Consider the following 26,152-nt stretch of genomic DNA (forward strand, 5'->3'; position numbering starts at 1 on the left):
AAAAAAAAAAAAAAAAAAAACCAAAGGGCTTCATTCGGGCGTAAGGGCCAGCTGTCTCTCATGTCGCCTGCATTATCTTCCGCCGTTGCATGAGTAAAACGAGAACGTTGGATATACCTCCTTCTGGTTACGACAGCCGGGCTCGGGGAAGATGATCAATATGGCATATACCCCTTTCATCGCATGCCGGTTATAAGATATGCAGAGAGGACAGCCATGGCGTTTTCCTGTCTGGTGATTCGTGTGCGTCCTTTGCAAATGCAAGAAGCACTTATGCCATAGGTTACCAGGCGTTCTACACCACATGTATACTGTACCGTCTGTTGGATAGAGAGCTGTGAGAAAGGAGCTGCGCACCCTGTGTGCTCGAGCCGCTACCACGAAAAACAACGGGATATGCAGGCGTTACACCATGTCATCGAAACGTCATGGGGATGGATGGTATTCTAATTGAAAATTTCTATTCAACCACTCATTAACCAGGTTTTGGTCAGCCAGGTCCTCGTACATACGGCGAGTGCGAGAATGGGACCACGCAAGCAAGCGGATGCTTGAACGCGTGGACGTTGTCTCGTTTTCTTACCGCGATAGGGCATTAATGCATAACGACGTTGTTGATATCGAGATCTTAGTTGACAAAATATAGTCCAGCTGAGCTGGTGATTGATGAACATCTCAAATTCTACTACATATTACTGAAGCGCATGTTTCTTTTAATTCTTTGCAATATCAACTGGTAGCGGCCACTTCTACGGAAGAGAACACTCCGTGTATATATGCATTGATGCCATCGCGCATTGTCCATGGGATAGATAGACCATGCAGGCAATATTTTCATTTGACGTGAAAATTGGTATGTGATAATACACGGGAGGGACGACTAATGATCGGCCCCCTGAAGTGACATCGCGCTGTCCCTCTCAAATCAAAGGCAATGCAGACAATAGGAACTGAAGTTATCAACCAACAGTGGATGTTTTATACAGGTCAAAGGAGAGAAATGGTGAAATAGCAGTCAGTCAGTCAACGGTCAACGATGCTGTAGTGGTATATTTTGCTAGATGTAAGATCGCCTGAAACAAGCCCAAACAAATCTAGAAAAGGGGCACAGATAATAATAAATCACTGGTATATGATGGCCGAGTGAGAAACAAAGACGGGCATAGGTGCTAATAAACATTTCCGCTATGCAGAGAGCCAACTCGCTACGAGGGCGCTTGAGGTATCAAATCGAAGAAAGGGAAAAGCAAATCAAAATCAAGTACATGATGGTCATATCGCAGGAGCCCGTATGGGCTGCATAATAAGGCGGGAATATTGCATAATTAGAACACCCATAGGGTCAACAAAGTGCGAAATTGCCCATAAAAGCGTGGATAAACCGACTTGGTATCGCTCCAGGTCATCTCAAACAGATAAGAACAGCAAGGGGAATTATAAAGTGGGTGATCAAGGTAAAAACAGAAGGGAAAGATTAAAAATCCAAAAAAAGAAGAAGAAGATGTAGGGAAATCAGAAACAAAACAAATGTCATGAAAAATACACCCATCATAGCCATATATCTTTCTCTTCTCCTTGAACCCAGTTCGCCCAAACCTTCTCGTACGCCTCTTCCAAATCATTGACCCATCTTCGGGTATCAAACAGTTTACTTTGCCACCGATTCAAGTAAAGCATTTTCCGAAGTTCAAACAATCGTCCACTTGCATTGCCTTGGTTACTACCAGGTTCGTACTTCATCCCCAAACCCAGCTCAATTGCAGTTTTTTCATATTCAACCTCGTCAGAAGAAATCAACTGTCTCGCAGCTTGTTTGCCATCTTCCGTCTGCGGAAGCGCACTTGTTAAAATACTAGATGCCATGCGAGAGCACATCTTGTATTTGTATCGTGGAAACGTGAGGAGTGGTGTGCCACTCCAAAGGACGTCAGCCGCGGTGGTGTGAGCATTACATTCTGGCGTGTCCAAGAAGAGATCGCAGATGCGAGCACGAGAAATGTGTGTGTGTTTTGGTGCAACATCGGTGAATACGATCCTTGATGCAGTTGCTTCGCCAGCCCAGGCTTTTGCTGTTTGTCGGAGATTGTGCTCGCCAACGTCAGGGAAGCGGAGGAGCCAGAGTATAGCATTAGGAATACCGGCTAAAATCCTTAGCCATGTACGGAACGTTGTTGGCTCGATCTAGCAGCTCATTGTTAGTTTATTCATGTTCTGTTCGGGTTCAATGGCTATGCAGACATACCTTGTACAGCTGATTAAAGTTACCAAGAATCACTGTATCATCCTTGAGGTCGGGAAACAGCTCCTTGCGCATCTTCCACCTATTTGCTTGCTCCTCTTCCCATGTCAACTTGGGCGCGCGTGCATCTGGTGCACTTTGCCTGTGATCACAGCAGAAAAAGGTGTGTTTGGTATACACAATTTTCTCACTATATATCCAGTCATCTGCATCTTCGTTGTGATCCACATCATACAGTCGATCTTCTATCCTTGCGGATTGTCCTCGAGGGGCCAGAGTACTAGGTGGAATAGAGAGTTCATCGGCTAGAATGTAGTCGGACCATTCGGCACCCAATGACCCAGCAAATCCCATGAAGGACATATGTATAGGTGCAGGTCGAGCTGCAAACACCTCGTTACGAGCACCACGTGTATAACCATTTAGGTTGACGAGAATATGAACACCATCTCTGACAATTTGATCCACCAGTCGATCAACAGACCAACTGCTAACATCACGGAAAACAGGAGCTTCCCGTTGGATTTGTTGACGGTGAATGGAGTTATCACTGGCTGTGGTTGCATAACAAATCGCTTTTACACGACTTGGATTATGAAGGCCAAAAACAGACTGCATAAGGTGAGCCAGAGGGTGATTGTTGAAGTCGGACGAGACATAACCAACTATGATTTGCGGATTCGGCGGAGCTGGAGGTGGATATACCGTAGCAGGAAGCCATGGGGAACGAAGTGTGGAACAAGAAATACGCAACCCGTTGCGCTGAGAGATATGGCGAATTTGCTTCGCAGATAATGGGCAAGTAAATGTATGGAATGGTAAGACAGTTGGTGCACTGGGTGGGGTGAGTGCCCCTGGAAAATTAGGACGTGCATACCTCGAAGCCGGGTATTCTCTGCGATGCACATATCGATCTTGATACCATTGCCAGCCAATATACTTCACCATTCGTTCTATCAGTCGTACAGTCCGGGATCCTTCCCACCTTTTCCCTGACCAGGAACGTAGCAAGGAATTGAGTGTTGTTCGTCTGCTCATTGCATCCGTGGTATTGCTGGATGGAGACATCAGGGCCGAGCACAATTGGTCAGGGGTTAGGTTCTGAAGAGTGCCACAGCCCCAAAGTTCACCATCCTTCAGTTGTTTGTCAACTATATCAACAACTCGTTTGATCCATCCCGTATCAGCTGTCATCTCCTTTGCATCACGTAGCCGGCCTTGATCATCGACGTGCCACAAATCCCTGATTCCACGACCAGGAGAGATGCCTCCTCTACCTCCCCAGTTGCACACAGAATTCAATGCATTTGCTAGGCCACATACTGCCTCGGCAAAATCTGGGTTAGCATTCACAGCTCGCCGATAGTATCCGATGGCATCGTTGATTCTGCCAGAATCCTTTACAGCATTTGCGAGGTTTGCTAGTGCAATATCAAACTTATTGTCACATTGGACAGCCAATTCGTACATTTTAATAGCAACAGACAACTGGCCGATATCCTTGAGAAGGCTCCCTAGGTTGGTGTAGAGATGAGCGTGTCTTGAGTCAAGGGTTAGGCCATAGTTGTAATAAGCCAAAGCAAGTGCAATGCCACTGCCAGGAGTGACACCGGGAATATCTGGAATTTGATATTCGCCAGCCGTGCGAACGGATTTAGCAGACGTTCCTTGAATTCCTGCGAGGAGGATCCCGACGTTATTTGCTGTTGACGGGCTGGGTTGTAGCGACAGCGACAGATAGTATAAAGCAAGAATATCTCGAACGCCTGGTGTGCTCCTCAGGGTTCCATTTGAAGATGTCGACGCCATGCCATCCTGGTATATCTTGGCCAGCGAAAGTAGCGAGTTGCTGGTTGTAGAAATTGCAGCCCTTTTGGCCAGACCATCTGGGAGAAATTGAAGGCCAGGCAATATGCCATGCGGGTGGAATACTAACTTTGCCGTTTGCAGTGCCTTGTCTGGAAATAGCAGTACGGTTTCCTTGGGATCATATGGCCGGCAAGTAGGAATGCCGCGCCTGTTATCATCAGCAAAAGACGAAAGGATATGGCGGATAAGGCTCTTCATTCCTCGTCGTTTGCCTGTGCTAATGAGGATTGCCTCCTCAAAAGCTCCAGCAGCGGCCACATTATCACCCAGAGCATACAGCATGTTTCCTTTGGCATGTATAAGACCAAGGATTCTGCCATTATCAGCCCCAGGGATAGCATAACCACTCGATCCAAAGCCAGGGGTAGATTGGTCAGACCCGCGACGAGCAAATGCCAATGGGCTCTGGATGCTGTCAGTGTAGTCAAATGCCATTTTGTCGGCAGATTCTGTGGTCGATACGCTGGACTCCCTGTCTTCTGATTCCGTATCGGACTGATCACATGCACGATTCGACTTGAAATAGTCACCGCTTGGTGGTAATCTTAAAGAATTTTCGACATATTGAACGATGTTGACAGCTTCTTTCCCTCGCTGACTGCTGCATAACAACCCGATGAGATGCTCGACAGCATCAAAGTAGCTTGGACGTAATTTTATAGCTCGCAGCCAGTGCTGAAGAGCTTCTTCTCGACGCTCCAAAGCAAGAAGCGAGGCAGCGAGATTGGATATTGCCTCAACGTGCCTATTATAGTTACAGTTAGCATAAACTCTCTTTTAACGGCATATACTAAAATCCAAACTTACGTGGAATCTTGGTTTATAACCCGGTTATACCAACGCATAGCTCTGTTATAGTCACCTAGACCGTAGGCAAGGCAGCCACCAACGAGCATTCCATCGATCCATGTCCAGCCACTCTCTTTGCAGAGACTACCAAGCATTTCCAAAGCAGAAACCGCCTTTTCGGATATTGACATTGCTTCGTGAGCAGGGCTGAACATACGAGACATCGAAGCGCCATGGCTACGTCGGATCGTCCGATATCCATTCATCGACATATCAGACGACATTCCATGATTAAAGGACTGATTTAGATGCCTCAACTGAGCGGAATCATCAATGGATGGAAATTGCCTGTGGGCAGGGTGTCTCTTTGTGTCGAAAAACCCACCCACGGTTTGATCTAAATGAATGGAATGGCTTCGTTGCGGGTGCATGTTCATGGCCTGGACTTGTGGATCGTGATTCCTGGATTTTCTGGCCATGTTTTCGGAATGTGAGAAGTCGGAGGTTGGCTGCCTTGGAGGCTTAGGGTATATGCTGGGTTTAAGAGGCTCGCGAGAATGGGAATCTGCACCCTGACTGGCTTTCTTCCTGGCATTATGCAACGATGCAAGAAGATCGACGTAAACGCTATGAGCCCATGAGAGCGTCTTCTCTTTGAACTCTGGGTTTCTCGGTGACCTGGTAACGTTAGATGCGGATGGATGCAGGCCATTCTGTGAAGTTTGTTGCCAACGTAGAGAATCAACCGAATCTAAATGATGTACGTCATGTTTTGAAGGGAGTGATGACCCATACTGTAACTGGGGTTGATCCCAGATTTGATCGGGCGCCTTTTGAGGGATATGACCGGGAGCATAATGTTGTTGAGGTCTTGAGAGGTCGTGAGCATATACTTGATGTTGCTGTTGGGCGTTTATAGTTGACTGGGCCGGGAGTGGGTTCCAAGAGAAACCTGGTGCAAGAAATTCGGAAGGGGGGAGAGATTGTCTGTTAAAAAGTGATTGAGCGTCTGCGAGCCGGTTGTTGGTGGGCAGCGAGTGTTGTCCTAATGACGGGGTAGATTGATATCTCGTATCTCCAAAAGTGGTAGGTCGGTACGGGGGCATGTATGGCCCGTCAGGCCAGTATTGGCCATACTGCGCTGCAGCGGCCGACTCAGGTCCCCCGAGGCCAGGTTGAAAAGAGGACGCAAGCACTGTGGGAACTGTGGGCAGGTTCTGCCAATAGTTATACCTCTGACCTGCAGTTAAGCTGGAGGTCTGATTTAAAACCGAGTCGATGCCTCCTTGGGGGGGATTTAGAGATCTAATCCAGTTAGTGTTTGGAAATTCTTGTGGTATACCGTTGTGCACAGTATTTATTCTATTTGCATCTTGCTTGAACGCGGGAGGAAAATTTTGGTGCTGAGAAAGAGGTAGCGGTTCGACAGTCTTGAATTGCTGTAGAGGATCGAGGGAGAGGCCAGGCTGGGGCATTATCTGGCTATTATCAAGCGAGGAGACGAGAATGTGTTTAGTAGCAGGCTGCTGGATAGACCTATCTCCAGGAGTAGCATCGTAGCCGGCAGCAAGAGTACCATTGGGTGTTTTCCGTCGTAACGTATTCTCTTGCGAGGCAGAACCGGCGGGTAATCGGCCATCTGGCAGGTTGTGTACCTCAGGCCGCTGGATTGGTCGTGGGCAATGCGTCCTGCTCCCTCTGATCAAAGAGGATGGCCCGTGGTTGGCGTATTGTGAGAATTGGAAGTCATCCTGGAAAGAATGTATGCCTTGTCCGTGGAGGTCGTAAGGAGTATTGGTTGAGTAAACGGACTGAGTATGGCGGTGCGGGAGGAACTGGAGAGGCTGGTGTGCCACTGACGGCAGCATCTTGAATGCTTCTGCCGGGAAACGGGGGGAGAATACCGTCTTCCCTCCTCTCTCACTCCCATCTATCGGTCGTGTCTATCGCAAAATAAAAGAAAAAACTACTTCGAAAATGGCGGGCGAAGCAGAGTTCTTCATCAACCAAGGAATCTTCTTGTTCGTTTTCGAGGCCACATCACGGACACGTATGACTCCTGGCCGATGTGTGTGTGTATGCGTGAGAGAGAGAGTGTGTGTGAGAGAGATGGATCCAAATAGCACAGGGTTCTCTGATAACGGGTGTTGGAAGGGCACTGCCCTGAGCAAACCGGGGAGGCTTATGGGTGGTTGCAGTCCGGCTCAGCCGCACGCGATGAAGGAGGGTCGGTTTCTGGCAAGCGACGTCAGTGTCAGTACACACGAAGGCCGTTGCTCCAAGCCATCAACGGGATAAAGAGTGATCGAGGCGAGGATGGCCGCAGGTATCGCGGTCGAGCTGCGGTTTCTGCGGTCGTTGATGGAGGTGAGGTTGGAAGTTTTGCCGGTCGTGGAAGACTGGAAGAAAAAAAGGCAGACTCAGGGCGGTGAGGCAGAGAGAGAGAGAGAGAGGGAAAGAAAAGCAAAAAAAAAAAAAAAAAGGAAAAAGAACAACAACAACGACAACGACGACGACGTCGACCAAAGCGCAGCAGGCAAGAGACTGACAGACGGGCAAACACACGATGAAGAAAGCGACAAGAAAGCTCCGCTTTTTGAGTACAGCAAAACCGCGTTCGTTGATCCGAAGGTCTGGAGTCGACTTACTTAACTAGCAGACGAGGAAGATTTATGGGCTCTCACGACCGAAGCACTAAATTCCTGGCTGGGTTGAAGCCTGCCCTGGCGGCGACGGTGGAGACATATGAGGTCAGGCCAGGAGGTTTCAAGAGATCGGGGACAAGAGACGCCACAGCTAGCGGCCCTGGCGAGATGCAGGCGGGCGGGTAGGAGCGAGAGGAGCAGAGGAGACGGGGGAAGAGACGGTCGAAGAAGAGAGCCGACCGATCGAGCTAGAGAGGCAGAGCCAGGGGCAGCAGAAAGAGATAATAAGAGAAGAAACAAGAGAAAGAGAGAGAAGGGAAGAGACAAAGACCAAGGCAAATTGAAGAACAGAAGATCTGTTTTCAACTGGAGATGGATGTTAGCCGCTAGGGCGAGCCAGGTCCACACCAACACGGCAAGCGTATAAAGTGTGCTTAACGCCAACTCTATAGCCTGGAAGGAATGGAAAGGCAAAAAGTCAAGGAGACGGAGAAGGATGGAAGGGGGGGGGGGGAGACGGCGTTGGTGGACAAGGGAGGGATAACAGCCACTGGGCGGCCGTTCAGTGACAACACTTCAGACAACGAGACGATGCAAGATTATGATGCAGACGATAGAAACCGCCCAGCAGAAAGATCAGTTGGAGTCGAAGGCAGGCAGTTGGACCACAGCAGCCAAGCAACGCGGTGGGCTTAGGCGATCGCAGCAAAGAAAAAACGCCCATCAACATGCTACTGATGGGGCTATTATTAGAGGCATGGGGAGGGAGGGTCGAAGGTGGGACGGGTGGTGACAGGGACCAGGCTGGGCGGCCGCTTCTAACTAGTCGACCACAGGGAAAAAGCAATGGGCTCGCAGGTCTCAGGACAGGGATGCAGGCTAGCTGTGCAGGTTCAGAGGGTTGTGTGTGGATGGGTGGTGCATGTCGATGTGCCTTGGACGGAGTATATTGGACATCTATGGGATGGTATGGGACGCCGACACATTTCTGACCAGAGTGGCTTCTCTTCTCCCCTGGTGACAGCGATGTAGTCGAAGGATGAGCGTTCTCCTCTCACTTGTGGGCTTCTCTTCCACTTTTGATGATGGGCTGAGGGCGCAACTCTGCATACAAATACGGTATGGCGGAACCTATTATTCTGGGACCAGCGTCGGCGTCCACTTGGTTTGGCGATAATCAGCGTGTCTTTGCCCACTGTTGTGTGGGTGATACTGATGGCCGTTAAACGCCCAGATGTCACTGTGGCTTGATTGGGACCTTGGGCCTCTTCCAGAGCGGCCCCGAACAATGCACCCGTACCGGGTATTAATCTCTACAGTGTCGAACTGCGATTCGACGGGCTTCGCGCATGATGAAAAGGGGAGATTCCAAGATATTCATCAGAGATACTTAATATGGCAAAACCATTTTTTCTTCGGAAACGCCGGGAGGATTACACCGATCTCACCAACAACAACTAAACAATCCTCTACCCGTCATCATCATCACATCAGCATTATCATCTTGGCTCGCGGCAACTGACAACATCTCTGCGTGGCTGTGGATGAGCTCTCTATATGGCTCCACCCTTAGGCGAGGCTTAACCGTGTGATTAATCATGTTTCACTGGCCTGTTTCGAACTCTCCTTCCAGCATCTTTATATACTCTTCTTCGACAAGCTCAGCTTCGCCTTATCGCAGCCTCCAGAAGAAGAAAAGAGAAAGTATGATATAACCTGTGGAACAGGTGTTGGGAAGAAGCAGTATCTGCGTCCTCCTGCTGCGCTTTGATTATTTTTTTCCCTATACTCGATATTTGATGACACGCATGGGTACTTCCCGTACATGGGCCAGGTCGCAGCTTGGCACCTGTTGGATATCGTCAGCATACATGGTCTGCGGAGCATTCTTCATTTGGGAAAGGATGACTCCGCTGTGGCTCCAACGGTCCCACTGATACATCCGCTCCCTTTCTCTTTTGGAGTCAGCGTTGCTTGCTCGCAGACACGAGGTGTGCTCGGCTTCGGCTCCTGCGTATATGTGACAGGCGTTTGTTGATGCAAGGACACACGACCACCCGTCTGCTTCTTCCCTCTAGCTTTCACTGCAGACGGGCCAGAGACCAGGACGATGGGAGATGAATCTCACACTCGAATAGCTCGAAATAAAAGAAATCAAGGCTACATCCACATGAGACTCCACATCGATCGGTTCAAAGGCTTGAAAGCATGGATTCACCCACAGAGCTGTCCCCACTTGGCCGGGATAAAGGCGATCCTTGGCTGAAAGGAATATCCTGGACAGTTCACCTGCTCGTAGTGTTTGGCAATCGACATGGGAACGGGAGGGTATCGTGGTTTGCCTCCATCCCCGCAGGTCGAATAACGGACAAGGTACTCTGTACGTGATGCAGTCGTTTTTCGATTCTATTCTTTGATCCAGCCTGGCATCTGGACACGTTGAGCAATCGCCGTCAACGGGAGGGCAAACCTAAACAGTTCTCGCTATTTTCTTTCTTTCATTCTTCCCTTTTTTTATTATAATATATTCCCGCAGTAATTATGGGGAAGACAAGACGACCGGGGGGGGAGCTGGCCCGAAAATGCCGATAGCTTAATGGAGATATCAAAATGGCGAATTACCTCTAATATAATATAAGAAACTGAAGCGGGAATAGCCACCATATCCTCAGGTACCATCATTATATTAACTACTCAATGCTCTACATCACCTCTTTCCCCCACGACTATTGCTTATACGGACTGGCTAATAAAATAGACTGGAGATTGTTCCGCTTTGGCGTCCAAAAAGTTGGTCTTCCCCCTTGAGAATTTTAATTTAAATTTGTTCTGTCCGAAATTCTCCTTCGAGCATGGTTGGACATGGAGTACATGCACAAGGCTACCTACGTATATATGACGGTTTCCTGCACCATTTAATATGATAAAGGCTTGCTATTGCTTCGTGCACCGGGCTGCGGATATACAGATACAGAGCTCTACAGGATACATATGCAATATCCCCTGGATTTGTAGTTGACTAATTGGTTGATATTTATTGATATCGAGCTTCAGCATTCGTATAATGAGGCATGAAAAGCACTTTGATTTCATCTACGGGTCTTCATACTTTCAGAATTCGGGTACGGAGTACATGGCTTATAGTCAAGGGGGCGATCTTCGTCGTCCCAGGCTGTGGGCGAGCTGCAAGCCACTTTCAAACGGTGTTACAACTGATCACATTCTCCATCTCTTCTCCTCCGTTCAAAGAGGCGAAAGGCTTCTGTATGTGACATGCAAGCTGCAATCACAAGATCTTCTTGTTATATCGACGGCCATCTACTTTTCTTTTTCTATGTTCGCCTGCCAGCAGCTCGTTTGGTCTATTCTCTCTCCATGTGTATGATGTATGAACGGCCATGTAATAGTAGTCATGAGAATGATTGGCTCAACAATGTTTTTCTTCACTTCTCGTTCGTTTGACGCTCTCAGGTCTAATCATTTGTTGCGGGGATATGCATCGGTGTTTCCTACGTTGGGCTGCTACAAACGGGGATCTCGGGCCAACGCAGATACGCACATACATGGTCTGGCCTATTCGGCGCGGGGGGAAGCGGAACATGAAAAAGAAAGGGTTCCTTAATATGCACAGTTAAAATTATTGTCGATTCTGCTGAAATGAGCGTATCAGATCATGTCCTTTACCCAAAGGGGAAGAAACATGAATTCGAGTTCTGCATTCATTCAAATGATACGAACATAGAGCCGTTCCACTTGCAGTTCAGAGTACCTGGGAGTAAATGCTTCTATCCTGGTAATACTTTTCAAATCAAATGAAAGGTTGAGCCAATAACCCAAATAGGTTATTAAAGGCTGAGAAGACATGTAGACCTTCAAGATGGACCACCGCATCCACAGGATAGATGCATGGACATGTATTTCCCCGAAAGGAAGCAATACCCGAGCACCATCCAGGATACCGCGGTGAGTAGTTGGTCACTCAATCTCCTTTGCACCAAAATAGGCCAGTACCGTAGAGATTTTGCTCAAATGAAAACATTCGCGCCGGTACAGGCCAGAGTGTTGGCAAAGGCTGGGTAGGGGAAAATAGATAATGCAGTGAGGGGTATAAGGGTTGGCACGAAGTGTAGATGAAGAGGTGGAAAAAAAAAAGTTTCGTTACTTCGTAAATCCCATGGAGTAATGGGAAGCTCTCTCTGAGTAGTAGTACAAGTAGAAGAAACCAAGAGCGGAAACGGCTGTTGTGCCTATTTCACATCTCTTTTGTCATTTCATTTCATTAACTTTTTCTTTTGGTTTTAAATTTACTCGGAGGGCACTATGCGAAACACGTTAGTATTCCGACATAATTCAAGTAAAGTTATTTTTAGAGGGCCACATACCATCAATTTCACCAGACTTGACGTCGTCGCTAACATCCTTAGGACTGCGTCCATCGACCTGGCAACCAACGCTGAAAGCAGTACCCAAAATCTCGAGAACGGTTCCGCGGAGCTCCTTGGCAAAAGAGCAAGGTCTCATAATGCGGGCAATCTCAACAATCTCATCGAAAGGAATGGACTTGGAGTGCTTGATGTTCTTCTCCTTCTTGCGGTCACGTGGGGGCTCCTTCAGGGCCTTGATGACAAGAGAGGAAGCGGAGGGAACAACAGAGATGGTAGCCTGACGGTTCTGGATGACAAGCTTGACGGTGACACGGAGACCTTTCTGTTTATTTATTAGTCCGGTTTGGACAGCAACAAATGCGAATATCATCTGGTATTCGAAAACGTACCCAGTCACCAGTGGCCTTCGCAATATCTTCACCAATCTTCTTGGGAGAAAGACCGAGTGGACCAATCTTGGGAGCGAGGGCAGACTGGGCACCGACTTCACCACCAGTGGCCCTAAGGTGGCTATTGAAAGAGCAATTGTTAGCACATTGTGATTTTGCGGGCTTGGTAAAACAAAATTGATGAAGACGAAAAAACTTACATCACCTTGACTTCGGTTGGATCTGGCTTTGGAGCTGTTTACATCGTATAAATGTCAGTCGGCCGCCATAGCACACCAGAGGAGATGATACTTACGCATGGCGAGTGCGAAAGGTAGTCTATCTTCCTGGTTCTGTCGAAAGGTGGTGAGGTGATGAAGTGCGAGTCTCCAGATGTTGAAGCTCGAAGTTCAAATTTGGTTTTGTTCCATTTAGCGAACTAGCGCGTTAGGGCAAGACCCTATTATATCACGTGATATAGAGTTTGTCCAGGTGCTGCCCTGGACCCTGAGATACCTGAACAATAGCGTGCCATTATTTGAATTCAAGAACTGAAATTGACTAACTAAGCAAATATTGATCATTGAATTTTCACTATCACTCATCTACCACTCCAAAACATGAACCGTTCTCTCATTAGTTGGTGCCAGAAACGGCAAGTCTAGGAGGACCGTTGTTAGCATCGAAAGATTAATGACCTTTTGAACATGCTACTTACTTCATAAGGTGGTCCATAAACGTTTGGAGGGAAACATCGTCCGTGAATATAGTTTGACCGGGTGCACTACCTCCATAGCCGCCGGAAGAATGTGTAGTCGATGGGTTAAGCTTAGAGAGAAGGAAACGTGCTTGCGAACCACCCGCATCACACACGATAAAACGAGGGAGTGGGAATCGGTCTTGGATAAGGTCCTGAAAGAAAAGGGCGTTAGTAATGCCATATAAGTAATTTACTAATGGGCAGGGCTGTATACTCTTGCGTCTTCCTTTGGCTGGTCAAGAATTGCCTTGAAGTTCTCATAGCCTTCTTGGTCCTGATATCCAGCTTTCCTCCATTCTGCCATTGTCTCACCATGGAAGATAAGGATATGGAAGAAGGTATCTAGGAGTAAGATGTGGGCTGGATGGATGGAGGCAGAATCCAATAGCACTGGTTGACTGCCTTCGTGCTCAAGTGAGTAGGAGTCAAGGGTAGGCTGGATCATGACTAGAGAATCGCTGACCGACTCATGGTTGAGAACATGTCGGTAGAAAGCAGTCTCATCTGGCGAGTTGTTGAATACCTGCAAGAACTGACTTCGTCGAAGATGGAACATGAACTGAGGGTAGAGACTGAAGTTCTTCTCAAGTCTAAACGATGTTTGGTCGTCTTTCCTGTAATCGGCAAATCGCGAGCAAAGTCTGATAAGCATTCGATCAACCCATCTTAGAACATCCGGACCATCATCAACCTCCGCCTTGAAGACTGCGATACGAGACATCAAAACTGCTGCAGCTTCTTGATCGAACGAGTGGGCAAGAGCTGCATCTCCGGCAGGGCTGCTGAGGGGTCTAGCAATGGTAGTGACTCTGAGATGGTACTGTCCGGAAGAATGCTGGTAGTAAGTTAAGAATTGCATCATGGCTCGATGAGGGCCTTGCTGCATAGGTGCCGGCCCACCTTGGTTGGCAATCTCGAAAAACAGGCCGTAGCTTGCAGCAGGGTCAATTCCGCACATCTTCCAAGAGCAGGTGTTTCCGATTCCGCAATCAGTTTCACCAACCGAGCTGGACTTCTTATTGAGAGAGATAGCATGGCCGATCAAGCCGGTAACCTTTAGTTCCTTAGTAGTGAGAACTTCCAAAGATGCGTTGAACCCCATGGTAAGGTTATCACTCTCATCTTTATCGAAGATCCGAACAAAAGACTGTTTGAACTGAGACGAGGTGAAGCTGTCGGTGAGCAACATATGGCCACCCGTTGAATTAACCAGACCTTTCATTTCCAGTAAACCAACTTGGTCAAGACAGCCAACATATATATCCACAATGTGGCTGTTGTGGGCTGCTCTCTTTGCTAGGTTATCGTAGAACTACAGTTCGTTAGACATTTCTGTGGCGTTTCAGCGGAAAGGACTTGTCATCGTACCTTGACAGCTTTCTTAAAATATTTAATATTGTCCCGGTCGATATCGTGGTGGGAACGGATTGGTTCCTTCAGTTGAGGGCCAACAACTAGACCAGGGCCTTCGGATGCTGGTCCACTTGTGAACAACATTACCCGGCCACCAGCACCCTGAAATGAGGTCTCCATCAGACCAATCGCAACGCTAAGAGCAACACCGGTACATCTTAGTGGACGTCTATCATTGGCAACGGGCCAGGGATCTTGCTGTAGCTGTTCGAGGACATTTGTAATCTGATAATCTGCCTGCTGGACTGGGAGAAGGAATCGGGCCGCTGGCGAGTTTGCCGGATTTGGGCGGTTAGGCTGCTGTGGTGCAGCGACTCTGAGATTGGGAGCGAGCAAGCCAAGCATTTCCTGAACTTGCTTTGCAGAGTAGTCCTTGCTTCCCCGGAAAACATATGACTTTGCACACTCAGTATATCCAATTTCGTGGACTTGGGCCTATATGAGACAACGTCAGCGGAATGAAGTAATGGTCCTAGCCGGATGGTGGACATACCATAGTTCCAAAGGTGATCAAGCCGACAAGAGCGTTGGCAGGCAGGAGGGACAAGCTCATGATGAGGGAGTCCTTCAATGCCTTCAAACTGTCTTCCTCTTGACACGTATCGACTACATATAGGAAGATTGGAGGTGCAGGCGCAGGGCGGGCTAGCCGATATTCAACGGTGCTGTTCTCCGGATGAAGCTCCGGCGGGATGGCATTTTCGGTGATATCCTTGTAATGCGGCGGAAGAGGGTTGCGTTGGAGACAGAATGGGCATATCCAGATACGTGCACGAATATCAACGTTGCTGTTCACCGTGGTCAATTGATGAAAACTCGATCAAAGAAAGAAGTGCGGGGAGATTTGGCAACGTACGCAAAGGGGTTGAGGACCGCCCTGCAAGGCATCTTGCAGGTAACCGGCTCATACTGAAGCAAGGTGCCTTCTGGCCGCTGCTTCAATGGGGTGTATACAGCTCCAATGGGGACCACAAGCCGAGATGCCTCCTGTAACCACTGTTAGGACTTCCCGACTCCATAGATCTGGCCGGAACCTTGCGAAAAATAAAACGAACCATGCGCGTGCTTGGGAAGGTATTCCAGCTTAATCGAACGCCATCGCGCTCCTCCGCATCATTCCACTGGTCTTTCAAAGCCTCGTAGTCCATGTTGCCGTGAGGTACGATCGTTTGGTTCGGAGGTCAAGGGGGCGGGAGGGAGAGATAGCACAACAAAACAAGGTGACAGAGGCGAGGATATCAATAAAAGCTTGCAAGCATAATCACATTAGATGTAAAGAAAGGACACAGGTAGAAGAAAAAGCAGTCTGCTGGCAGCGAGCCCGTTGAACAGGTTGGCAGAAGTCCAGGCAGCTCTCTGGGAGGTTTGGCTTCGTCGTCGTGGTGGGAAAGCCGATTTGATGCCAGGTTGCAGGATGCGGCAGGTGTGGTCTCTCTCGCCCGCCGTAGCCAGCCCGCTAGCGCCAGCGGGAAAACCTAGCGCGCGCTGCGTATAAATAATAGCGAAAATTTTCTCTCTCTCTCCAACTCCTCCTTTTCTTCTTCTTTTACAACAAACAACGCCGACATATTAATTCACATTACATTGGCAGCTCCTGTCTTTTCCTCTATGACACTGCTGTTTTCGCGTCGAGCGAAGATCGAATTCTTCATACCCATTGCTGGGCACCTGGTTTTGATGGCTCATTCTGATGCTTTATGAGAGGCCGGGAATCAGCAGAGGTAACAACTATGCTGACTGCTCTCTAGATTCGTTTTTGCACCATTCCTTTCGTTCTCTCGTGAATGGATACGTGCTCTACTATTTTGGAGTATTAATCTTGTTACAGCGATTTGTTTGGGACTGTATAAATCTGTTGTCTCCAGAAAGCACGGTAAATCAATGTTAGAATCATTGAAGCCTTCAAAAATATATACTAGAATTTGAAAAAATAAAATATAATATAATATAAATAGGCAGGCAACGCCCAGGAAGATGACCGCTTACGCCGTTACATTGCCCTCAGCCGAAACCCTAAGTCAGTAATCATTTTACGACGTCATTTCAACCTCTGTTTTTGGTGCATTGTTGAGGTTCTTCAGTAAGTAACTGCGCTTGAAGTAAACGTTTGGGTGAACGATGGTATCAAGCTCAGTTTGACTCCATATGCCTTCGTCCCGAACTTTCTTTAGCTCGTTCTTATGAACATGCTCAAATACTCGATTGCAGGCAATATGATAGCGGGTTCGGCCAACGTCCTCCCGTACACCGCGGAGGGTCTCTCGGTCCGTTATACCGACCGCTTCAAGCAGAGAGACGAGGTTATCTGGTGAAAAGTGTCGGTAGGGGCACCCGTGGGTCTGGCCGGTGCCAGGAGCATTATCAGTGAGAATCTTTTGGCATGAGTATGGTGGATACCCTCGTCCTCTCCGGTTCATGTCACCGCCGACATCACCGTATGCATGGCGAACGTTATATTTATATCTGGAGTTGAACTCGTCATCAGTTATGTTCCGGAATGACCGCCGCCAGAACACTAGACAGTCATCAAGTGACAGGCCAATGCCTTTGAGGAAAAGGGTATATTGGAGTCGCCCGAAATGTTTCAAATGTGCGTTCTTCCGGAGTTGCATATGTAGATTCCGCATACAGAGCGGAAAATGCTGTGCTAATACGTCAACTGAGGCGGCATTGATCGGGGCTCCGGGAACAGCACCCTCCCCTTCAGAATAAGAAGAGTCTGCGGTTCCAAAGTTCTTAGATAGATGCTGGAGAATTGGCGAAAGGCGGTCATCTTCGTCAAGTCGGGGTAGAGCACGGCTGGTGAGCTAGATGTTTTTGGTTAGCTTCCTATAATCCGTGCAATCAAGTACCGTGGTGCAAACATACTTCCATAGCCTTTTCCAACCGGGATGTGAATTCTGCAAGAATCATGCTCAGCTGTTCGCGCAAAGGTACATATGCCTTCCCTTTCTTCACATATATACTTCGCCGTTCGATCAACTCAGGTACAGCTTCCCAGTCGACCTTGAACCAACTTTCGTCATCAACCCATCGAAGACCAGGAGTCGACGCCAACAAAGCCTCGCCCAACTCGGCCTTTTCCTCGTCAGTCACTGTCTCCCAGTCCAAATGTAAACTGTCCACAAACTCGCGTCTTTCCCGTGCATCATCTTGCTGAAACCGGAATTTAAACAGCATAGACTCCAGACGGACAAACCGTCGCCTCAAATCATCGGTTGAAGCGAACGCAAGCCGTAGTATAAAATGGGAATAGTGGTCCTTCTGTCTCTCAGCTTGAAGTATATCGTCACTACTACTACCCAAAGAGGTATTTGAGTTCAACGGGAGGAATTTTTTGAGCAGAGGGGCGATGTGAGCAGCCGTTTCCGCCGGGGTTTTATTTCGATAGGAGCAAGCCTCCAGTTCAGATAGAACTATAAGATAATCAGTATCGCTCAACTTCGACACCTAAGAAGGAAGAGTCTCATACCTCTAAGACGATCAATTGCCCATTGCTCAAACTGCTCCAGAGTGATTTCCGCTGTTGGTGGCACCTCATAGAAGTTCAGCCGGTGTGAATATTGAAGATGTTTATAGACGGGCGTTGCAAACTGCCGCTTTTTATGGTCAATGCCGGCCCGACGCTTCGTATCAACTCGATTCCTATCGTATTGCATCATGATAAACCTTGTATCACTGTCGTCGGAGCTATCGAAGATGCTGTGGCCCTCTCGTCTCTCTCCGTCTTCGTCTGCTGCGTCGTCTCTTGCTTCACGCCTAAAATCGCGTCGAGACGCGAAACCACTTCCATAAACTTTATACTGTTCACGTGATATTGATGTCACCTATTACATAAGCACAACCACTCTCTATCCCGAACTCGGCCCGCAGCCCTTCGAGGAGAGGCAGAGAGATTCTTCTTACAGAGCACTCGAACAGCGACGGATTGCCTGAGCGGTAACTTGCCTACCTTTGTGCAGCGAAACATGCGGCTCTCTCTTGACTATGCATCGTCATATCATCCCCTCAGCCGAAACTCGCCCAGATCGCGATGGACTGACACGTGACACCCTTTCCCTCCCGGCCCTCTGGTTGGTCCCCGCAGAGCCGTGCACATGCTTCGGGCTCTTTTCCAAGGCCGGGATTGGCTGGAAGGCTGCCCAGGCTTTGCCTCCCTTTCCAAGGCCGCCAGTTCAACATTTCCGGGTGAGCATCGCCAACGCCGAAACCACCTGCACCTTGTATATAACCACCATTCTCTCACATTTTGAGGTCGCACATACACGCTCTACCGGCCTCACAGCAGGTTACTCGAAGTACCGGCCAGATACACTCTTCTTACGTCTCGATTACTAAGTTAGTTATTAGAGTTTTCACGCCGTTGCAGCCAGGGTTCCTCGACGTGCATATTGCTCTCGTGCATTTCTTTGGCGGATAGCTTTTCCCACAGTACATAATGGTTGGTGCCAGTGCAGCAACTAGACGGTTGAAAAAGGCTGCGCGGATCATCCTCGTTGGAGCACCAGGTGTTGGGAAAGGCACCCAGACGGAGAGACTGATCAAGAGGTATCCACAGCTTGCATCGATCAGCTCAGGGGATTTGTTACGGGAGAACATTCGCAATAAGACAGAAATAGGTATGTGGCTATCGACTCGCTTGTTGTTCATTGGTGGGAATCAACTGCTAACGGCACCGAATAATAGGACTCAAGGTTCAGTCAGCTCTGCTTGCAGGCCAACTGGTTCCAGATGCCACCATCCTAGAATTGATATCCTCCGAACTTACCTCTAAAGGGTGGCTTGTGCCATCGCCCAACGTTTCATCCACATCCGCTCCATCGTCGAAGAAATCACTCAACTCATCGGCCTCATTCATACTCGATGGGTTCCCCCGAACGGCCGTCCAAGCCAACAGCCTCGAGTCCCTCGTTCCCATAAATCTTGTTGTTCATCTTCTTACCCCCCCATCCATTATACTATCGAGAATATCTTCTCGATGGGTGCACCCTGGATCTGGCAGGGTATACAACACTGATTTCAATGCACCAAAGGTTCCCGGAAAGGATGATATAACGGGGGAACCACTTGTTCAGCGGGACGACGACTCTACCGAAGTCTGGAAGGAGAGATTCCGGAAGTTTGAAGAGACCAGCAAACCATTGCTAGACCATTACGAAACAAAAGGATGTGTTCTGCGTATAGAGGGCAATTCGAGTGATGACATTAGCCCGAAGTTGTTTGCTGAAATCGATAAACGATTCTGTTGATACCCACCCTATGTTATCCTGGTAAAGATATGCCATGTATAACGTGTGGCCTTAGATACGGATGCCTTTGGATAAGGGCAGTTCTCACTTTGTTTTCCCTTCGTTCAGCTGTAATAATATTGACAAAGAATTATCATCACATATACATAGAATATGGGCTGCTAGATACCATATCAGTATCTTCACACATAGTATCAGATATTCAAAGAAAAAAATTCCTCTTTTAACGCTAGAACGCTCGAATCAAGAAGGCATCAGTCGTCATTTCAAGGCAGTCAATCACGCAGAAGAACCTTTCTCCTGGTCCATGGTATTCATCCTAGACTTGAAGTCTCTAGGGCTCTCCCAGTTATTTGAACCCTTTGTTTTCCAAAGCCCCTTCCCTTTCTTCTTAGCCAACGCCTCAGCATTCCTATATTTCTTCTCTTGCTCCGGCCCTCCAAACTCGGCGCCAGATTTGGCCTCATAGACAGTTGCCAGGCCTTCTCTTAACATCTGCAATCCAATATCCTGGGGGAAAAATAGAAATCGATAAGCATACACGGTAGCTACAACACGGCTGTATTGGTCAGGCCTATAGACGTAAGCACGTATTCTGCGGCCGGTTAGTCGATTCGTTAACCACTTGTGTGCCTCTTCGCCAAAAGGTTGGGCTGGGCGTCCGAAATGAGCGAGCTCCGGTGCATCAACGCCCGCAATACGGATGTGAATCTGTTAATAGGTTAGAAATTTCAACAAGGGAGATCACAATGTTGATTGAAAGATTTCGTACCGTGTTGTTCTTTAAGTCTTTCTTTGATGTAGGCACCTTTCTGAGCCAACCCCATCCCGCAAGCATCCCACCGGGAGTATGATAGATGCGAAAGTTATCTCCATCGCCCACACTCGTGACTTTGCCCAATATACTTCGTTGTCGAAGGTAGGACGGTGATATATTAGGCGCTTCTGGGATTCGGCGTAGATATCGACGATGTATTCGAACTGCAAATAAGATGCCGCTCGTTAAAAGGATGGTGGGAATGAGATTTGACGGTTCGATAAAATGAGACCAATTGGTTGCATTGGACAATGCATTCCAATCCTTAGTAGCTCTCGAGAGTGTTGACGGCTTCTCATTGCTATTGGAGCTTGGTTTGCTATTGCAATTGCATTCATCCTTGTCATTGTCTGATGTCCAGAAGAGCCATCGCATGATGGTCACTTGCGAGTTAATGGGAGTCCTCCAAGGTATGGCTAGCACTGAGACAGAGTAAAGGGATCATATATATATAAATATCCAGCATCAAGAACGTTAGATGAAATAGTAAAGAGAGAGTCAGCCTCTGACTTTGGTGTTATTGATAAACGCCTCTGCATATTTTCGGTCAGGTAAATATTTAAGCTTAGAGAGCTGTAACTAGGGCCTTGGCACGGCGCAACGGACTTTATTTCGACCTGCACGACAAAGAGCCAAGGTCAAGGAAAGATTGAACAATTCACATTCAACAAGATACCTTAGCCATGATATTGATATGTAAAGTAGTAAATCTATATTTCGTAAACTATACAAGTTGCAAAACCAAGTTTGGCATGGAACCATCCCAGGATCCAGTAGGAAAAATCAAGACTAGAGATACGTAGTTATAGATCAGCGGCCACATCCAATGTGTAAATGTTCTATTTCAGGGTCGCTGGCATTGATTGCTTTGCTTTAGCAGCGGCAGCATCAGCGACTTTCTGGAGTTTCTCCTTCTTCAGGGTTCGAAGATAGGCAAAGAGTAGAACGAAGAGCAGTTCGATCCTATAAATTTCCGGTAAGCACTGAGGTCGCAAGGAGTTCTATTCGAAATTAAACATAGAGCCCTTACCTCTCCTTGGTCATCATTAGAAGGCCTTGAACCAATAGGCCTTTCATAATCTGGGGGCCGATTCCTTTGAAAAGACCTAGGGTACCTTCATGCTCGATAATGTAACTCATCACTTCAACAAAACTCTTGAAGGGCCTTCCTTTTCTGGATGGCGGTGGGCGAGACTGTAGACCAACCTTGGCTACAATCAACGGCTGGGTGATGATTGTAGCCAAACTCTTGGACATGGCGCCCAACACTAGATACCCAGTTAGTTTTGTGGATAGCCACCAGGGAAATATAACTAGACATTTAACGGAGAACTCACAGAATGCTTCCATAGGCCGCAGGTTATTCTTGCCTGGGTATATGATCTCTCTAAGGCGTTGATAGGCACCGTACGTAATAGCTGGGTTGACTACCAGAACAAGGCTGGCCTTAAGACCCCTCCATAGACCACTCCATCCATCCTCGCTATTGACGACCTCTTTACCCGTATCAATAAGTCCCTTTTTCTCCCCCTTCGGCTGTGTTTGCTGCCTCGTTGTGATAACCGCAACAGGGATTGTGAAAACCTGAGCAATAGCTCCCGCAACAGCACCCAGAGCCAGCTCAGCAGCGGTGCCGAGTTTCTGGTTCGGTCGTGATTTCGTATATAGGGTTCGGACGGTGGAATACCAATAGAAGTATGCGAAGTTCGTCGACGCGACTCCGATGAGAGAGCCATTCATGCCGGAGTATAGCCCAGAGAGGCCTTCATCGGCAAGGATCTTTTTGATAGCATCAATTGTAGAGTCGTAATGCACCGTGCCATCGGAGATGTCACCTTTCAATAGTTTCTGGGACTTGACCTGGACTTGTAGTCGAGTCTTCACACTGCAGGGCCATCGAATTTCACGTTAGCTGAACCGCATTCCCAAAAGCTATAATACAAGGATAACCAGGTATATAAATCTCACATATCTAAGGGGTATACGAGGGCGTTTGCAACAACGGCTCCAGTAGCCCCTGCGACTGCGCTCTGCCAAGGGGAGAGCTTCGATTGACCGGACATGATTGATAAGTATAACGGTGCGATCTTTCAGCAAAAACAAAAGATCGCAAGACTTCTCTCTCAAAAACGGATGGCGTGGGACATGGGGCTAAATAAGGAGATAGCAAGGCTATGCGTCACGCAGGCGAATAAACCGGCCCGATCGATGTTCAGCTCTGCGACCGGTGGGAGTTGTTTGACTTGATATTCCATGCTCCAGACGAAAACCAGCAGGAACTGCCGTAACCTAAAGTCGCAAAGCCGAGGCATAACGAGATAAACTTCGAGCTGACAACGCCAACCCGTGGGATCCGAGCGTATTATGTCAGCAAATGCCGGCAAATTTTCGGTGCGCGTGGGGAGCTAGGGAGGTAAGCCGTGCTTCCCGGTTCGAGGGATACTTGAGCTGCAGCATCAAAAACAACATCCATAACACCCACCGAGCCACCTACCTCATGAAGGGAATGCTCTGCTATCCTCTACATCTGCATCTGGTGCCGATAAGGGAAAGGAAAGAGGCCCTTTGTGACGTGCTTGTCTCACGGTGCACATAGATTCCTACTATGAGCCGATAGACCTCACAAAGCTACTGCGATGTCTCAGCTAAGAGACATCAAGGCCCAAGCATTGGTACTGCTTCCGCTGTCTGCGTGGAATGAAGCTTGATAATAACTATGACTCAGCTGACACACTTGCTCCTAGGAAGCTGAGAAGGATGTACGCTCAGCATCGACTCAGAAAGAGGAGTTGCAGGCTGCAATTAACGCCGCGGAACATTATATGAATGCCCTCCGGCTGGTTAATGACCCGGTCGAAAAGAGGCTGTTTGACTCAAAGTGCAAGGAATATCTCACTTTAGCTGAAAATATCAAGCAATCTAAGGATGGAGGCCAGAGAAATATCCCAGTGATACCCGTATTGCAGCCGGCGGCCTTAGTGGACAGGGAACCAACTTCTACAAGAACCCAGTCTAATCGTGAACAGATTATACTACTCGAAAACTCCAAGCTCAATGGATTTGTTTTCCCACCTTGGTCAATGACAGCTATTTCCGATCTCAGGGAATTTCAAGTTGACGACGAGGGCGAGTTATTTCTGTAAGTCTCTTCGTTGGCACTAAGTTGGCATGGACAGTTCACTCATTCAACATTCGCGCAAGTGATGTTTCTGATCTCCAAATATGTCCTGTTCAGCGAGAGATATTTGATGGCTGGAAACGGCCCGCTGAAATCCTGGGCCATCATACGTCAGGCTCCCCGATTTTACTAGGTCCAAATCCAATGGACCTAGTTCAGGATGTAACCACGGACTGCTCTGTTGTGGCAAGTCTTTGCACAGGAGCATCGCCGTGGAAGGAAGGAGTTTCTCAGGTACTGTCCATGAATACCATACTCCCGGACATTTTCTAAATGTTGACTACATAGCTCGTTCGTTCTATACAAATGTACCCCTCTGAAGACGGTAAAGTCCCATGTATTTCTCCTTCTGGGAAGTATATTTTCCGTTTATATTTCAATGGCTGCTACCGAAAGGTCATTATTGATGACATGCTTCCTTCCTCCAAAACTCTACGATCACTCCACGTGATTGATAGGAACAACCCTACGGCCATATGGCCCGCCTTGGTTGAAAAGGCATATCTGAAAGTAAGAGGAGGTTATGACTTTCCAGGAAGCAACTCTGGGACTGACTTATGGGTTTTAACTGGCTGGATTCCTGAGCAAGTCTTTTTGCATGACGATGAACTGGCACCCGGTCATCTCTGGCAGCGTATTACCAACTTCTTCCAGTCGGGAGATATATTACTAACCCTAGGTACTGGAAAGCTGACAGAGTATGAAGAAAATGAGCTTGGTCTTATCAGCCTACACGATTATGCAGTTTTAAGCTTGCAAGAGAGAGATGGAATTCGTCAAATGCTCATAAAAAATCCATGGGCCGCGGGACCTGTATGGAAAGGAGTCGGTCAACTTAGTGAGAACTATGTTTTTAGTGATGGCTCTGAGCATGAAACGTCACATCCCTCAACCACCGCTCCAGGCACATTTTGGATGGCCTTTGAAGATGTCCTCCAGAATTTCGATAACCTGTATCTAAATTGGAATCCCTCTCTATTCCGCTACCGCCAGGATATCCATTTTCGCTGGGACTTGTCATCTGCAAGCATAGTTCCGGGGTGCTTCGCGGGAAATCCCCAATTTGCTGTTTCCACTAAATCTGGAGGAACTGTATGGCTTCTCCTTGGAAAGCATTTTAAAACTGGAGACTATAAAAAGAATACAAACCAACTGTTGGAAGTGGCTCCTGATGCTGACCAAACTGGGTTCATCAGCCTTTATGTGTTCGAGAAGAAAGGTACTAGGGTGTATTTGGCAGACGGGGCTCTCCGGCGTGGGCCTTACGTTGATTCCCCGAATACGGTGATGAGGCTTGAGATGCCGCCAAACTCGACCTATACCACCGTCGTGTCAGAGCAATCCCATCAGAGATCACTCTATAGCTTTTCTATCTCTGCATTTTCTATGTCTCCGATTAGTATCAATCCCGCGAAAGAAACATATTCTCACGTCAAAAAGTTATCAGGAGCCTGGACTACATCTACAGCTGGTGGTAATGCTGAATCCGAAAGATATCCTGAAAACCCCCAGTTCCAAATACAGATCCTCGAGAAATGCGATGTCAATATTCTTCTGGAAGCAGAAGATCCTGGCCTCGCAGTTCATGTGAGCCTCATTTGGTCAAACGGGGACCGGGTTGCATGTGTTCGCTCACGAGATATAGTAGTTGGTAGTGGTGATTACCGCCGCGGCGTCGCTTTGGCTGAGAAAAAAGATGTGACAAAGGGGATGTACACCATTGTTTGTTCAACATTCACGCCAGACCAACTGGGAAATTTCACATTGTGCGTTTCTAGCACCTCGCCCTGCTATGTCAGGCAACTGCCAGCAGAAGGGGCGGGCCATTTGGTTATGAACTCTGGCATCGGAGTCTTCCCTCCAGGCACGGATCGGATTTTGGCTCCGATTTCCATCCCTCGCCTGGCACGGTTGAAATTAATATGTCGACGTCGTGGATCATCAATTGGAGATCGCAATGCCGCTCCATCTCCCATCCTTATGACTGTAGAGCTTGGGCAAGGACCATATAAAGAAATTCTTGCTGGGTCTGGGGATGGCAACTTTAGTGATGATGTTAGGGGCGCTCGCATTGAATCGGTGGACTTACAGCCAGAATTTGAACGGAGAGGGGGAATATGGCTTGTTGTTGAACGTATTGGCGGGCCGGGTGGTCAGGTTGAAGACCGCATCGAGGTAGAAATTCTGTCAGAAGAGCGCATTGGGATAGGGTCCTGGGGTATTGGTGATGGATGAGACTCCGAGACTACGCATGTAGATTGCTGTGCATCTATATAGGCAGAATATATGCAATTATTACTACCTAACGAGCGAGAACTTGACAAAATCCTAAGTATTATCGAACACTCCTTACGAGTTCCTGGCTATCTTTCTATCTCTCTCTAGGTATCTAGCCGTGTTCGATATCAGAGCGCTGAGTACCTAGTGGAGATAACTAGTT

At 48.0% G+C, this 26,152-nt stretch overlaps 9 protein-coding genes across 9 annotated transcripts; 3 read left to right on the top strand and 6 right to left on the bottom strand.

Moving 5' to 3' along the window:
- Positions 1-1,548: 1,548 nt before the first annotated feature.
- On the bottom strand, positions 1,549-6,765 carry TRV_03509 (uncharacterized protein; the record flags this gene model as incomplete). The annotated part of the gene is made up of 3 exons (XM_003022252.1): positions 1,549-2,181; positions 2,243-4,853; positions 4,916-6,765. The coding sequence occupies 3 exons, from the start codon at positions 6,763-6,765 to the stop codon at positions 1,549-1,551; spliced, it is 5,094 nt and encodes a 1,697-aa protein (XP_003022298.1).
- A 448-nt stretch (positions 6,766-7,213) lies between these two features.
- Positions 7,214-8,238, top strand: TRV_03510 (uncharacterized protein; the record flags this gene model as incomplete). Its single annotated transcript, XM_003022253.1, has 4 exons — positions 7,214-7,512; positions 7,554-7,724; positions 7,795-7,920; positions 7,995-8,238. The coding sequence occupies 4 exons, from the start codon at positions 7,214-7,216 to the stop codon at positions 8,236-8,238; spliced, it is 840 nt and encodes a 279-aa protein (XP_003022299.1).
- A 3,462-nt stretch (positions 8,239-11,700) lies between these two features.
- Positions 11,701-12,615, bottom strand: TRV_03511 (uncharacterized protein; the record flags this gene model as incomplete). Its single annotated transcript, XM_003022254.1, is given in 5 exon segments — positions 11,701-11,789; positions 11,925-12,297; positions 12,317-12,437; positions 12,517-12,550; positions 12,612-12,615. 5 exon segments carry the CDS (start codon positions 12,613-12,615, stop codon positions 11,701-11,703), a joined length of 621 nt encoding a protein of 206 aa, XP_003022300.1.
- A 633-nt stretch (positions 12,616-13,248) lies between these two features.
- Positions 13,249-15,616, bottom strand: TRV_03512 (uncharacterized protein; the record flags this gene model as incomplete). The annotated part of the gene is made up of 5 exons (XM_003022255.1): positions 13,249-14,367; positions 14,424-14,903; positions 14,962-15,256; positions 15,325-15,455; positions 15,524-15,616. The coding sequence occupies 5 exons, from the start codon at positions 15,614-15,616 to the stop codon at positions 13,249-13,251; spliced, it is 2,118 nt and encodes a 705-aa protein (XP_003022301.1).
- Positions 15,617-16,498: 882 nt separating this feature from the next.
- TRV_03513 (uncharacterized protein) lies at positions 16,499-18,461 on the bottom strand (the record flags this gene model as incomplete). The annotated part of the gene is made up of 4 exons (XM_003022256.1): positions 16,499-17,275; positions 17,337-17,884; positions 17,941-18,227; positions 18,421-18,461. 4 exons carry the CDS (start codon positions 18,459-18,461, stop codon positions 16,499-16,501), a joined length of 1,653 nt encoding a protein of 550 aa, XP_003022302.1.
- Positions 18,462-18,906: 445 nt separating this feature from the next.
- On the top strand, positions 18,907-19,717 carry TRV_03514 (uncharacterized protein; the record flags this gene model as incomplete). The annotated part of the gene is made up of 2 exons (XM_003022257.1): positions 18,907-19,087; positions 19,155-19,717. The coding sequence occupies 2 exons, from the start codon at positions 18,907-18,909 to the stop codon at positions 19,715-19,717; spliced, it is 744 nt and encodes a 247-aa protein (XP_003022303.1).
- Positions 19,718-19,996: 279 nt separating this feature from the next.
- On the bottom strand, positions 19,997-20,909 carry TRV_03515 (putative nuclease domain protein; the record flags this gene model as incomplete). Its single annotated transcript, XM_003022258.1, has 2 exons — positions 19,997-20,291; positions 20,419-20,909. 2 exons carry the CDS (start codon positions 20,907-20,909, stop codon positions 19,997-19,999), a joined length of 786 nt encoding a protein of 261 aa, XP_003022304.1.
- Positions 20,910-21,373: 464 nt separating this feature from the next.
- TRV_03516 (mitochondrial carrier protein, putative) lies at positions 21,374-22,597 on the bottom strand (the record flags this gene model as incomplete). Its single annotated transcript, XM_003022259.1, has 3 exons — positions 21,374-21,497; positions 21,565-22,419; positions 22,503-22,597. 3 exons carry the CDS (start codon positions 22,595-22,597, stop codon positions 21,374-21,376), a joined length of 1,074 nt encoding a protein of 357 aa, XP_003022305.1.
- A 573-nt stretch (positions 22,598-23,170) lies between these two features.
- On the top strand, positions 23,171-25,947 carry TRV_03517 (calpain-like protein; the record flags this gene model as incomplete). The annotated part of the gene is made up of 4 exons (XM_003022260.1): positions 23,171-23,206; positions 23,279-23,673; positions 23,736-23,946; positions 24,001-25,947. 4 exons carry the CDS (start codon positions 23,171-23,173, stop codon positions 25,945-25,947), a joined length of 2,589 nt encoding a protein of 862 aa, XP_003022306.1.
- Positions 25,948-26,152: the final 205 nt, after the last annotated feature.

Source organism: Trichophyton verrucosum (genome assembly GCF_000151505.1).
Source record: "Trichophyton verrucosum HKI 0517 chromosome Unknown contig00295_1.f1.exp, whole genome shotgun sequence".
Lineage (NCBI taxonomy): Eukaryota > Fungi > Ascomycota > Eurotiomycetes > Onygenales > Arthrodermataceae > Trichophyton > Trichophyton verrucosum.